The sequence below is a fragment of the Phalangium opilio genome, unplaced genomic scaffold, assembly GCF_054372755.1.
Source record: "Phalangium opilio isolate 3A_F unplaced genomic scaffold, DU_Popi_V2 ptg000075l_1, whole genome shotgun sequence".
Taxonomy (NCBI): Eukaryota; Metazoa; Arthropoda; class Arachnida; order Opiliones; family Phalangiidae; genus Phalangium; species Phalangium opilio.
In genome coordinates, this window is record NW_028324184.1 from 902485 (window position 1) to 917541 (window position 15057).

Consider the following 15057-nt stretch of genomic DNA (forward strand, 5'->3'; position numbering starts at 1 on the left):
AACGAATGAACCGGCTCATCTTCCCTGCAACTTACAACTAAGCAAATTTCCTGAGACGGGAGGGGGCGCTAAAAGCGGACTCGGGTGCACCATACCCCGGGCACGAAATTCAAATAGATGAACACTGCTAGGCCTATATGAATGAACGCTAGGCCTATATGAATGAACGCTAGGCCTATATGAATGAACGCTAGGCCTAAATGAATGAACGCTAGGCCTAAATGAATGGACAATCATTACCTATTACCATTAACATCTGTCGTGACGTCACAAGTCAATTACCTCGTTGACGTCACCGGATATGACGTCACGCCACGTCACCGGATATGACGTCATGCAACGCTCATCCCGATATGACGTCATGCCACGTCACAGGATATGACGTCATGCCACGTCACCGTATATGACGTCATGCTACGTCACCGTATATGACGTCATGCCACGTCACCGTATATGACGTCATGCTACGTCACCGTATATGACGCCATGTCACGTCACCGGATATGACGTCATCTCACGTCATCGTACATGACGTCATGTCACTTCACCGGGTATAACGCCATGCCACGTCACAGGATATGACGTCATCTCGGGTATGATTAATCCGTACACTACCACATATGTTTGTACACCCCACATACACAGGTAAATACTTAAGTTTGTGCCGTTTTCCGTGACTGCTACGTCAGGCTTCAGCCCATTGTACTTCGATAAAATCTTTCATACTGTATTCAAAGTTTTCATTGAATAAAGTCATTTATTCTGACTGTTTATTAAGAGTGTGTCATGTTAACATATTCGATTCATCGCTCGATTATGTTGAGAAAGTACTTCAATTCAGAGGTTACGAATCAAGTTGCTATACCTTAGCACTAACTAGAATAAGTAAGCTTATACTTATAAAAATTAATGCAATATTTTATTTCGAAATATATTCCATTTGATACATTCGGATTTAATTAAAATTAATAACTATAATACTTTTCAAAAATGTGTAATCATTCATTATAAAGTCACTTATTCTCTTTATTATTCGACTCTCCTGTTCTGTTATATTGAGAAAGCACTTTAATGTAGTGGATCTTATATAGCACGTCGTGTTATTTCCCCATAGAACCTAATACACTCAAAGGTGGGTTATATATTATTATTAATGAGTAGGGGGGTTTGCGCCCTAGCACCGATGCCAAAGACATATTGTGCACCCTCGTATTCAGGCCTTGAATAGACCCGTAGCCACAGCGTAGCGAAGAATAAGGTGGGTTACTGCCATTACTCTATACCAGAGGGTACCAATCAAGTTTCTATAACATAGCCATAACTATAATTAGTAAGCTTATAAATAGAAATGATTTTATCAAATATTATTTTATAAATATTAATGCAGGTTTTTATTTTGAAATACATTCCATTGATACATGCGATTTTATTAAAAAGATTAATAATGAAAATTATAAAAATAATTTTATAAACGCGTAACTTCTGAGCGTTGAGTCCAGGTACTGAAAATAATAAGAAAATTTCTAGTATTAACAAATTTTAATCGGCAAACTTTGTTTAACTGTAACCCTGGAGATCTCTCTCGAGCTAGCGATAGGGGAACGTTCCCAAAACACCCAAAACGCCCAAAAACACCACCCTTTGCCCGAAAACGAAGGCACGTTTACCTCAGAAAACATGAAGATGATCCGCTAGCTAAGAGAGAGAAGATCCTTATAAAATTATAACTACCTTGTAGCAAGACGGCCCAAGGGCTGGGCTCGTAATAGTAGTCACATCGTACCGCACTTAACAGGAGTACAGAAAACTTTAGTGAATAGCACCTGTAACTGTTTTAAAATTATTATTACTTCAATTTTAACATTCGAGTCCGAGACTATCTCACTCTAAGGCGGCGTTGAGCAACATGATAAGGAACCGTCAACCAGCTTTCCTCCCGACACCCAATAGCTAAACGAGTGAGATGGTGGGTTAGCATACATAAACAACAATAAAACACTAAAACTACATAAAACACACATAAAGAACAACAAAACACAAAAAGTACAATAAAACACACAAAAAGTACAATAAAACACACAAAAAGTACAATAAAACACACAAAAAGTACAATAAAACTACATAAAACACACAAAAAATACAATAAAACTACATAAAACCACATAAACAACCGTATTTTAACCGAATATGAATTTTACGAAAGAAATGACAAAATAGCCTTTAAACTTTTTATAGAATCGGGGATATGTAAATTGGAGGGTAGGAAATTAAAAATGAAAGTAACCTTGTAAAATTAGCTTTTAATAATAATAATAAATTTAAAATAAAAAATATAAACAACAATAAAACATACAAAAAGTACAATAAAACTACATAAAACATACAAAAAGTACAATAAAACTACATAAAACATACAAAAAGTACAATAAAACTACATAAAACTACATAAAACATACAAAAAGTACAATAAAACTACATAAAACATACAAAAAGTACAATAAAACTACATAAAACATACAAAAAGTACAATAAAACTACATAAAACATACAAAAAGTACAATAAAACTACATAAAACATACAAAAAGTACAATAAAACTACATAAAACATACAAAAAGTACAATAAAACTACATAAAACATACAAAAAGTACAATAAAACTACATAAAACATACAAAAAGTACAATAAAACTACATAAAACATACAAAAAGTACAATAAAACTACATAAAACCACATAAACAACAATAAAACACACAAAAACTACATAAAACATACAAAAAGTACAATAAAACTACATAAAACCACATAAATAACAAAAAAAAAAAAAAAAAAAAAATAAACAACAATAAAACACACAAAAACTACATAAAACACACATAAACAACAATAAAACAAAACAAAAACTACATAAACCACACAAACTGCAATAAAACTACATAAAACACAAATAAACAACAATAATACACACAAAAACTACAATAAAACTACATAAACCACACAAACTGCAATAAAACTACAAACTACACAGAGAAAACTACAGAAAAACTGCATAAAACATACCTAAACTACAATAAAACACACAAAACTACGTAACACAAAAACTACAATAAAACACACAAAACTAGGTAACACAAAAACTACAATAAAACACACAAAACTACGTAACACAAAAACTACAATAAAACACACAAAACTACGTAACACAAAAACTAAAATAAAACTGCATAAAACATAGATAAACTACTATAAAACTATATAAAACACACATAAAACTGCACACAACACACATTAACTACAATAAAACTACATAAAACACACAAAAACTACAATAAAACTACATAAAACACAAAAACTACAATAAAACACACAAAAACTACAAAAAAACTGCATAAAACACACAAAAACTGCACGTTAACAAACATTAAAACACGTTAGCTGATATAAAACACGTTAACAGTAAAACATGGAATAATCAGCGGAAATTTTCGATGTAATTGCATTACATTAGCGATATTAATCTAGGTTTATGTGATCAATTTGACACGAAACACGCTCGAACTTAACGATACAAACTGTTTCGCTGATAACCAGTTTTCGCGACTGTCTACACCTCTCTTAAATACTCCCTGTCGCGCTCACCTTACGTAATTTCGCTCTTTGGAGAATGCAAACCGGCGGCGTTGAAGGAAGGCAGCTGCTGCTGCGCCGTGGATCAGCTCTAACCTTTTTCTTTCCAACGCCGACTTCACAGACAGTCGCTCTTATAAAATCTATTGAAGCCGACTATTCAGGGCATGGAGCCGACCGGAATGAGACAACCTAAATTAAACAGACAATTTTTTAAAATTTATTTATATAATTATTTACACAAATAATCAAAATTCCAAGTAATAAAGTTAATGAGAAAACCCCGTAAATAAATTCCGGCTCGTCGTACGTCACCCGGTAAAAATTGTATCGATCCTGTTTCAACAAAGGAAGCTTTTTGGTTCGCGTATTTCAATTGGTGATCATCCGATACCGAGTGACCCCGTTTAATTTTGCGACGTTACGGTGCTGTTCTTTCTATACAGTCAGAATGGATTACGCATCTTCCAGCGGACAAACCAGAGGAAATCCGTGGGAACGTGCCAACTTCATTTCCAGAATTTTTTTCTGGTAAACGGAAAGTTTATACTCTTATATTAATTAAAGTAATTGAAGGCGTAAACTTTAATGAGCTAATAATAATTGTTTACAGTCAATATTAGTTTAAACTAACCATTATTGTCAGATAGTTAAAATCTGGAGCCCCACTTATCTCGCTTGGACCAACGCGTCAAATACGCGCGACCAGAAGGGGATAATAGAAGAAGGATGACACTCTGTATCCTCTTAATGCTTTAGTTATGTAACGTCATTCTGCCCAGGCTCACCCTTTTAGTTTGCTTTCCCGCTCATCAAACTACAAATGGGCATCGCACCGTAAGGTGAATTCTATAATTGTTTGGCAGCAATCATCCCCCAAACCCTTTCTTGACGTGGGACAAAAATGCGCAAGCGCGTCTTGCCAAATATTTCAACGCTAATAGAGTAATGATGAGGGGGAACTATTTATCGCGTATGTGATTCGTTTTAGTAACCTTGCTCTAAATGTTCCGATGTTGGGAAGAGTGACGTTACACTTACCCCGCTTTGTGCTTGTACACTTCTCTCGAAGAGAAGTATTATATACTTCTGGGGCGACTGACATTTACACCTGATAGATCTGATTTTGACCGCGATACCGCGACACTAAACGCCAAAGGTTAAATCTTAGCTTTTATAAAATATAGAGCTTTCGCTTGGCGTCAGATATAATCTTCACGGCCATACTGGTGGCTCGAATGCGGAAGGAAACCTTAAAATGGCTGCCAAATAAGACTCAGGAAGGTGTGACGTGTTACTTAACCAACTGAAAGCGCTCTATAGCGGTGCCTTTTAGAAAATAGCCTTCCTTCCACACTTTTAAGCTTTGTTTGAATTCCATTGTAATGTCAAACATCTGATCTAATAACATAGGTGGTAGTTGAAAATTTTAATATTAAAGCGTTAGACTTAATGTCATTTACGACTACATTTCGTCACTGGTACGCGACGTCATTTTGAGTTTGCAAAATATTATAACTATTAATTATGTTATAAACCCTGATTATAATTAGTAGTTTAAATTAAATTAAATTTGAAATTAACCTAAATCATTTAGCCTAAAAATCTATTTTAATAATCGCGATTATGAAAAACGTCTTATATTTTGGGTTCGCCGCTAAGTTATTTCAGGACATATTTCTCGAGAATTTCAAAATTATAGGCGTGTTACGTAACTCCTGTTCAATCTTGGTGAAGAAACGCTACTTTCATATGTATGTAATTTAACATTACATATTAATACGCCATAAGGTTAGTTTAACTTTGAAGTACAATAAAACTTCAATAAGGAACTTTAGTAAAAAACCAGTTTACTTTAAATTCAGTGAAATAGTTTCCATTCTCTGACGTCACATAAACCATTAAAAACGAACGCGTTAAAAAATAAAAAAAAAATAAGTAAAAATTGGAGATATTTTAAAACCAAACTGGAACAATAATTATTCAGGAGAAAATGTCATAGGACATTTCCGAGTCCCAATGTACTTTGGCTCTACCACCATTTTTGGAAAACCCTTCATATTATAAGGAATAAAAGCACGCTTCGGATTCGGGCGAGATAATTAAATCATGCCTTCTTAGAAATATACTAGCGTCTAAAATGAATATGGCCTTCAAACATAATTTTTTTTTCATACGTTGAAAAATTGGAAAAATGGTCAAATCATCCTCATATACCCTTGAGAAATAAAATAAATTTATGAAAAAGGAACAATTTTCGAGTAATATTAAACCTCAGCGCTTCTACATGAGAGAGAGAGAGATTTGCAATGTTCTAAGAATATTTCGTCACTATCTCAATTGATTCATGAACTACAGTATTTTTTTTGTTTTTATTTTGTAAAAAGAATAAGATTTTTTGGTTAAAAATTAAAATTGATTAAATGACTGCAAATTTAATTTAAAATTCGAGATTTCCTTATATTTTAGGTGGGTTTTTCCTTATTTCGTTCGCGGATACAAAAGGGATCTGAACGAAGACGATCTGTACGATTGTAGCCTTCAAGACTCTTCCGAACACCTTGGAGACATTTTACAAAAGTACGATAAACTTTCAGTTTCAAACACGTTACGTAAAATAGCCATCCCCTCTTTTAACAATGATAAAATAAAAATAATTATCGAGGAAGTTAAGGGGGGTTTTTTTTTTTTGGCAATAACTCAAGCGGAAATCCCAGATTTCATAAAGATATCAAATGTTTATACGAATAAATACGATACTTAGTTTTTAATTTATTTATTCCGCCTATTCGCTATTCAACTTTCATTATAAATAATTAAGTTTATCTGGGGGTAATATAAAATAGGGTATATCTCGTCTCCCTCACGGTGAGATCTGTTTAAATTCACAATAATCTATATCTATATAAATCAAAGTCCTGACTGACTGACTGATAATCAACGCCCAGCCCAAACCGCTTGCCCTAGAACGCTGAAAATTTGCAGGAACGTTACTCATAAGTAGTAGGCGCGTACTAAGAAAGATTTTTCCAATCCGCCGCCATCTTAAAAAATGGCGCCCAGAAATGTAAAAAATCTTCTCTATGCAACAAAGCCCGCGCGTTTCAACCGATTTCGCAAATATTTAGTACACTGGTTTCCTTTAACCTATAGACGGGTTGAATGGTCTTTCGGGTTCGATTTGTTGCCATCTTTTTAAATGGCGGCCAAAAACTTAAAAACCCTTCTTTATGGAATAATGTCCGCGTGAAAAGTAATAAAAAATGTCCCGAAGGGCTGACGGGAAAATGCCGAGTGCCTTCGCTCCTAGGGTGCTACAAAAATATTAGTCCCAGTAAAATCTACCCATTCTTTCTATCATTTTGATGGAAGTTCTTATTACACGCGAGCGACGCCGCGGGTAGCAGCTAGTTAATTAATATAATTAATGATTAATCCGGCACTGAGTTTACTATGAGAAAGAATGACAAAGAGAAGTTACGATTATAGTATAATTTAAAAAAATTGTAAAGGGAGGGTTAAATAGAAAATAAAGCGGGTTTTTTTTTATAAATAGAACACAAAAAACTACAACAGAGAATGGGGTTAGCTAACGAGTGAGAGGGTGGGTTACCTAAACGAGTGAGAGGGTGGGTTAGCTAAACGAGCGAGAGGGTGGGCTAGCTAAACGAGTGAGAGGGTGGGCTAGCTAAACGAGTGAGAGGGTGGGCTAGCTAAACGAGTGAGAGGGTGGGTTACCTAAACGAGTGAGAGGGTGGGTTAGCTAAACGAGCGAGAGGGTGGGCTAGCTAAACGAGTGAGAGGGTGGGCTAGCTAAACGAGTGAGAGGGTGGGCTTGCTAAACGAGTGAGAGGGTGGGCTAGCTAAACGAGTGAGAGGGTGGGCTAGCTAAACGAGTGAGAGGGTGGATTACCATTTTAGAGAGTTTGAAAAATCAGTTATAATTTTGATTTCGTCATAATTTCCATACTTACCAACTTGACAGAGAATGGGACAAAGAACTCGGCAAAGAAAAGAATGCCAAGGGAAAAGCCAGCTTGAAGACGTCTGTACTAAAGGCCTTTGGCAAAACGTACATTTGGTCCGTTTTCATTTGTATGTTCGAGGTAGGAAAACCATTTACGATTCTTTATTCAATTACGTATTAACAATAGAAATGATTGGCGCGCTCATTAAACGATGACTCGGCGTTGACATTTCCTCTTTCACGCAGGAATGCTTCGCTCGTGTCCTGCAACCGGTTTGCCTCGGTTGGGTAGTACGGTACTTCAGCTACCCGGGAACCGTGTCCAAAACCGAGTGTTACTTGGCCGGTGCCGGTGTTTGCTTGATGGCCTTCTTATCAGTTTGCACTCATCACCCTTTGTTTTTCGCCATGCTTCGTACCGGAATGAAAGTCCGAATCGCCGCCTGTACACTCGTCTATAGAAAGGTCAAGAAAAAAACTCATTTTCATTTTTAAAAATTAACTTCATTAAAATAAAAATACAATACAATACAATACAAAAGAAATTATGGTTCAGGCCTAATTAGAAGTAAATAACACTCATTCGGGTGGAAGTGTTCCATTTAGGAAAAGGCCTTGCCTTCAGTTTCTTTCTTAAATTCAATAGAGGTCACCAGTAAAACGCGTAAATCATAACGTAGAAACGGTGGTCCTTGGTGCGAAATGTCATAGAACATTTTCGACTCAAAATCGTTCACTGCACTTACGGTCCAAGCACCTTTTAGGAAACCCATATACAGTACCGAGCGTCAAAAATGTTTTATAAATATACGAGACATATTTTGACTACTATTGGCATATTTTGTTTATATAATTTTATTCAAAGTGCGACAACTTAATTACGCATGATCGTAACGGTAATTTAAAAGTCATTTCTTCGGCAGGCTTTGAAACTGAGTCACGCCGCCATGGGAAAGACGACGGTTGGACAAATGGTCAATTTACTTTCAAACGACGTTAACCGTTTTGATCAGGTAATTATACAAAAAAAAAATAAAAACACAGAACCTTTTCCCCATCAAGTTTCAAATAAATCACCAACCAGCTCTTTTATGAATTAATAAGAAATTGAAAGCGGAAACGTCTAGACTTCTAGACGTAATATCTTTCAAGGTTGGCGCGAGAAAAATGTGTGTGGTTTTTCGATTTTCATATTAAAATTAGGCTTAACACGTGCTGAAAACGTACATCACACGTACGTTTTGACGTTTCTCGATCGTGTTACTTCACTAGGAAGTAGCCTAACAGATGGTTGCGTGGGAGGTTTTCGATATAATCTAAACCGAAATGATATTGTAGAGGAGCAAAACTGTATCGCTCGTTAGTTGTTACGGACCATTAACTTACACAAACTTCTTTTGAAGAATGTGGGTCTCTCTATTTACAACACTCGTCATTCCTAATCTCACGAGTACTCTATTTCCAAAACAACACGCGCTTTTGTTATGTTTTAAAAATAGATATTTTAAAAGTCTTTCAAGGTTCAGTAATTGTTATTTAGTTTATGTATAACGCTACTGATTACGTATTACTAATTTAAATAATATGTTGTACACGTTTTCTAGCCAATTTCTTAAACTCCATCAGTTCATAATAGAGCTTGTAGATAAATTAGTTAAGTTAAAAGATAATAGAGGTATTATATTATTGAGTTCAAGTTAAGTTACCAGAATCTAATATAGCAAATATATTTATTTTTTTAACCCTTTTTCTTTGCAGTCTGTGATATTTTTACCCTATTTGATTGTGGGTCCCGTCCAAACATTAATCGCAGTAGCCATTTTGTGGCAATATTTGGGCATAGCGTGTTTAGCTGGCCTATTAGTATTAATACTCTTCATACCGCTACAATCTTTTACCGGAAAAATATTCTCAAAACTCAGGTAATAACGTACTCTTTTAATCTAATTACATAGAATAGGACTAAAAAGCAGCTGGTATAAATTATCTTTGGGAAGCAATTAAAAAAAAGTGCCGCGATATAAACGTCTACTCAAAATTAAATAGACGAATATAAAAATGGTAGAGTGTACAGTTATCCCTCCGAGTTCGAAGAGTCATTCAGCATCGTCAATCACTCATAGTTTTGGTTTAGTTCCACCCCTTTGAAATAACGTCAATGAGTGTAGCGTGGGCCAAGGTCTTGGCGTTAAATAATACCCTTGAAAACATCCTTATATAACCTTGATTTTTAAACAAGGCTAAAATTAAGCGTCAACCCGGGGTTTTTCAGGTCTAAAACGGCCGCGTTAACCGACGAACGTATCCGCCTTATGAACGAAATCGTGTCCGGTATGAGAGTAATCAAAATGTACACGTGGGAATTGCCCTTCGCAAAATTGGTGGATTCAGCCAGAAAGTAAAAACTATTATTTAACCACCTTTATATCGTGCGCGGTCATAATGAGGTTTTTTTTTTCTTAAATGGCAGGCTCGAAATTCGTAAGATCCGAGGAACGGCCTTGCTTCGAGGAGCTAACATTGCCCTATTCTTCTCGGCCTCCAAGGTCATCGTCTTCGTTTGTTTTATTACCTACGTTCTGCTCGGTTACGAATTAACCGCCGAGATAGTCTTCGTTAGTATGAGTCTCTTCAGCAATTTGCGGTTGACTATGACATTGTTCTTCCCCTTCGCTATTGCTCAGTGGGCCGAAGCCTCCGTCTCAATGCAGAGAATACAGGTGAAATGAACTAAAAATTATAACCGCGGATAAAAATAGACGCGGCGTGGGGACTCCTTTGTATCCTTTGTCTTAATGGTGCAAAGATAAATCCTTCAGTACGCTTGTCTAGTGAAGTCAATAAATAGATACGATGCGACCGCCCACATCTATAAGTATCATCTCGGCACCATAATGATTCCCTATGTCGCTTCTATGTTTTCCCAGGGGAATGAATTTATTTTAAATTGAGGGTCCCACTTGATTGCTATTTACTTAACTACAACACTTAGTTTCTATAATTAATTTCCTAGAAATTCCTAGAACTGGAGGAAAAAGAAGAGTCATCAAGCGTTAATAAAATCACTTTACAAGTAGAGTCGGACAAGTGCGGGGTTTGGTTAGATTCAGTCACCGCTAAATGGTCCTCGGTAAGCGACATTTAAATCTTATATACGTTAACTTCGTAACTCGAACGATGAAAAGATTTCTTCATTAGGACACGGATGAGTCAACATTGCGAGATGTCAGTATTTCCGTTGAAGCCGGAGAACTTATCGCCGTAGTTGGACCCGTTGGGGCGGGAAAGGTGAGAGAGAGTTTCACCGACTTCCGGTTCATTTTAACGCGTTGGGCCTAAACTCAGTTCCCGTACAGTCTTCCTTGTTAATGGCCGTTTTGGGGGAACTACCTAGTACATCCGGAGAAGTAAAAGTTAGAGGAAACGTGGGATATTCGTCTCAAGAACCATGGGTTTTCTCGGGCACTGTCGAACAGAACGTCACCTTCGGTTCCAAAATGGACAAAGACAAATACCAAAGAGTTTTACAAGCCTGCGCCTTGGACAAGGTATAATTTGGTTGAGGCAAGAACCCATATAAGACCCGAGAACAGCGGATCAGGTCTTATACGGGTTTTTGGTTTTGAAAATATCTACAAAAACTCAGAACTTTACTCCCATTCAAGCTAAAATTCTTCTCTTATTACATAGGACATTGAACAGTTCCCGTACGGTGATCAAAGTCTAGTTGGAGAACGAGGAGTGTCTCTTAGCGGAGGTCAAAAGGCCAGAATAAATTTAGCGAGGTATTTATCTTCAGAATATTATTGGAGGAGTGCTATATATCTTTAATGGGAGCTATTTGATATTTTTTGATAGTTAAGTTAGAAACTCTAAATTTTTATCTTACTGTAGGTCTCTATACGTCGACGCGGATGTTTATCTAATGGATGATCCTCTCAGCGCCGTGGATATCACAGTAGCGAAACATATTTTCGATAAATGCATCAACGGGTATTTAAGAAACAAAGCCCGCATTTTAGTCACCCATCAGATTCAGTTCCTCAAAATGGTCTCCAAAATTTTGGTTTTAAAAGAGGTATAATTAACCAAATCTCGTATCTTTTGGGTTTGGCTCATTTCCTTCCTATTTATCTCAACAGGGCAAAGTAGTTGCCATGGGCAGTTTCAACGACTTGGTCAACGTAGGAGTGGACATTATGTCTATGTTAGGCTCGGAAGAAAAAGAAAAGGGGAGCCCTAGAAAGAGGAACGAATCGGTCAGGAGCGCTTCTCTTTCCAAGGAAGATTTAACCGGAAGTAACAACAACTTCAGGCGTAACATCTCCCCGTCCGTTAGTTCCATTTACGAATCGGTCACGTCTTTAGCGTCAAATTTCGAAGAAGAGAAAGTCAAAGAGACGATAGTCCAGAAACAAGAAGCCCCGAAACAAGCCGAAGAAACGCGCTCTCAGGGTTCGGTAAAGGGATCAGTTTATTGGAAGTACATCCAGGCTGGCGCTGGACCCGTCATGATCTTCCTACTAGCGATCACGAATTTGATTACGCAGTTACTATACACGGGGAGTGATTATTGGTTAGCCTTGTGGACTAATGCCGAAGAGCACAAAGCCAGGGAAAATAATCTAAACGCATTGGCAATAACCATTGACAATAATGGGACCGATGAATATACAAATATTACCACCAGCGAAGCGCCATTTTATTTCGTCGTGGACAAGGACACGAACGTCATTATTTATTCCGGACTGATCGTAACATTATTCATCTTATCCTTACTTCGTACTGTTTTATTTTTCGTCGTTTGCATGAAGTCATCCGTTAAACTTCACGATACCATGTTCCGTTGCATCACAAGAGCGCCAATGGCATTCTTCGACAACAACCCTATTGGTAAGACAGCTTGAATCGCGTACTACTTACAATTTTAATCACTTTGGATTTGAATCTCCAGGCAGGATATTGAATCGTTTTACCAAAGATTTAGGTCTTATTGACGACCTCTTACCATTTACATTCTTCGACATGATAACTGTAAGTTCCGTATACTTAAAGGTTTCCAATTGTAGATCTGATCCGATGACTTTTATTGACAGATTTTACTCGCGCTTATATCAATCATCTTCGTGGTAATTTTCATCAGTCCATGGTTAACGCTTCCGACAATCGCCCTATCAGGAATCTTCGTTTGGGTCAGGAGGTTCTACATTAAGACTGCTCGCGAGGTCAAGCGTTTGGAAGGATCAAGTAAGTTGAAACCCTAAAGATTGACTAGTACCAAAAGGTACCCGGCATAATTACGGTCCGTATTTTATAGCGAGAAGTCCAGTATTTTCGCATATTTCAACGTCATTGTACGGCATTACCACTATCAGAGCCTTTGGGGTCCAAGAGCAATTTGAAAAAGATTTCTGCTCTTTCCAAGATACTCACACATCATCTTGGTTCATACTCATAGCCACGGCTAGATGGTTTGGCGTTGTACTCGATATGTTGACCGTGGCCTACATCAGTTGCGTCACCATATTCGTTCTGGCCCTTAACGGTGGTTAGTATACAGGTTACGATTGAATTATGGGAACAATTCCAAAGTTAACTAGCGCTGGATGTTTTTAGACTCAACTGGTGGCAATATAGGATTGGCTATCTCTTCGGCCCTAATGTTGACGGGAATGTTTCAGTGGGGTGTAAGACAGTCTGCCGAACTGGAGAGTCAGGTAAGATACAATGCCGGCGACTTCGCGAAAACTCAAAAACTAATTTCGCTTTAAATACTTCAGATGACCGCGGTTGAAAGAGTACTTGATTACAGTAAAATTAAACCCGAAGCGGAACTAGAAGCACCGTCAGACAAAAAACCACCCTCTGAATGGCCAAAACAGGGAAATATCACGATGAAAGACTTTTCTCTAACTTATCCCGACAGTGGAGATGTTCCGGTGTTAAAAAAATTAAATTTGCAAGTTAAGGGCGGCGAGAAAGTGGGAATAGTGGGCCGAACCGGTGCTGGAAAGAGTTCCATCATCGCCGCTCTCTTCCGATTAGCCGAACCAGAAGGAACTCTGGTCATAGACGGAGTCAATGCCAAAGAAATTGGACTTCACGATCTCAGAAGCAAAATCTCCATCATTCCTCAAGATCCAGTTTTGTTTACAGGCCCAATCAGGCGCAATTTGGATCCCTTTAAGGACAGATCGGACGATGAACTGTGGAACGTCTTGGAGGAGGTAATGACTGATCAACAACCTCACATTCGCGTAGTTGAATTCAGACTAATCAACCGTTACTTCAGGTTCAATTGAAAGAAGCGGTTATGGAGTTGTCTGGTGGATTGGATAATCAAATGTCAGAGGGAGGTAGTAATTTCAGCGTTGGTCAACGACAATTAGTCTGCCTGGCCAGGGCATTGTTAAGAAGGAATAAAATACTGGTTTTGGACGAAGCCACAGCCAATGTCGACCACAGAACCGATTCCTTGATCCAAAACACAATTCGTACTAAATTTCGTCATTGCACTGTCTTAACAATCGCTCATCGTTTAAATACCGTCATGGACTCGGACAAAATATTGGTAAGACAAATCATCGCGACTCTATTAGTTGATTTAAAAACTTGGAAAATAGTATTATCATCTTAAAAAAACCCTTTAAACCTCACCATAAGATTCTTCTAATTGTTGCAGGTACTTGACGCGGGCGAGATACTTGAATTTGACAGCCCATTAGCTCTGTTAGAAAACCGTTCATCGCGTCTTACCGAAATGGTGAAACAAACCGGACCAGCCATGGCAAAATCTTTATACGAAATCGCGAAAAGGGCAAATAACCAAAACGTTTCGAATAACGTACAAAATGGCGGAAGCCCGGTAAAAACTTGACCCTTCATTAAGGTTTAGTGTAATTAAAGAAACGTAAAAAGAACCGCGTTGATTACAAATGAAAAATCGTGATATTCGATGCCTTTTTGATGAATCTAAGACTTATTTTAAAAAATGTTATTTATCTTTTTAGGTTTGTACTATGTCTATTTAAAAATAAAAACATTTTATTTTATTTACAAGTAGAAGGCTAGACAAGGTGAGGGAAGGGGCGGGGCAAAACGTTTCAAGATGAGAGCCAAAAAATTGAGATCAATTATTAATTGTTAATGTAGATGAAAATGTATATTTAACTTTATAAAAAATAATGATGGAAATACCAAATAAAACATCAGTATTGTTCATAAAAAGTTGATTATTTATGGATAACTTACTTAAATTCATTACTAACTTACGTCACGTGGAAATCGGATTATATTTCCAAGTACTAAGTAATTAATATCGGGTCATTTGTTTACCAACAGGTACCTCGAGGAAGTCTAAACTATACTTTTGCTAAAACTGAAACAACTCAGATTTCAAATTTCCTACTTACTCGTATTATAAAAATAATACGCATTTTCCGTACGCGTTTGGGGGAGATATC

The 15057-nt window shown here is 37.1% G+C and overlaps 1 protein-coding gene and 1 long non-coding RNA gene across 2 annotated transcripts; one reads left to right on the forward strand and one right to left on the reverse strand.

Annotated features, from left to right (window-relative positions):
• Positions 1 to 1378: 1378 nt before the first annotated feature.
• Positions 1379 to 4714, reverse strand: LOC149658641 (uncharacterized). The gene is made up of 5 exons (XR_016369875.1): positions 4262 to 4714; positions 3640 to 4155; positions 1886 to 1950; positions 1732 to 1829; positions 1379 to 1502 (listed from the first exon to the last, which is right to left on the reverse strand). It is a non-coding gene; the product is annotated as an uncharacterized LOC149658641 (long non-coding RNA).
• Positions 4030 to 14821, forward strand: LOC149658642 (ATP-binding cassette sub-family C member 4-like). The gene is made up of 21 exons (XM_089844249.1): positions 4030 to 4158; positions 6097 to 6207; positions 7613 to 7733; positions 7841 to 8059; positions 8518 to 8607; positions 9353 to 9516; positions 9867 to 9992; positions 10065 to 10314; positions 10608 to 10724; positions 10793 to 10882; positions 10951 to 11142; positions 11285 to 11379; positions 11489 to 11672; positions 11737 to 12487; positions 12549 to 12628; positions 12691 to 12841; positions 12912 to 13142; positions 13211 to 13311; positions 13375 to 13821; positions 13887 to 14165; positions 14277 to 14821. The coding sequence occupies exons 1-21, from the start codon at positions 4079 to 4081 to the stop codon at positions 14469 to 14471; spliced, it is 4074 nt and encodes a 1357-aa protein (XP_089700375.1). The 5' UTR covers positions 4030 to 4078; the 3' UTR covers positions 14472 to 14821.
• The last annotated feature ends 236 nt before the right edge of the window (positions 14822 to 15057 follow it).

Coding starts and splice junctions, on each gene's coding strand:
- LOC149658642 (XM_089844249.1), top strand. CDS start 4,079: ATGGATTACGCATCTTCCAGCGGACAAACCAGAGGAAATCCGTGGGAA. Junction 10,725..10,792: donor TCACCGCTAAATGGTCCTCG/GTAAGCGACATT, acceptor TTTCTTCATTAG/GACACGGATGAGTCAACATT. Junction 11,143..11,284: donor AAGCCTGCGCCTTGGACAAG/GTATAATTTGGT, acceptor CTTATTACATAG/GACATTGAACAGTTCCCGTA.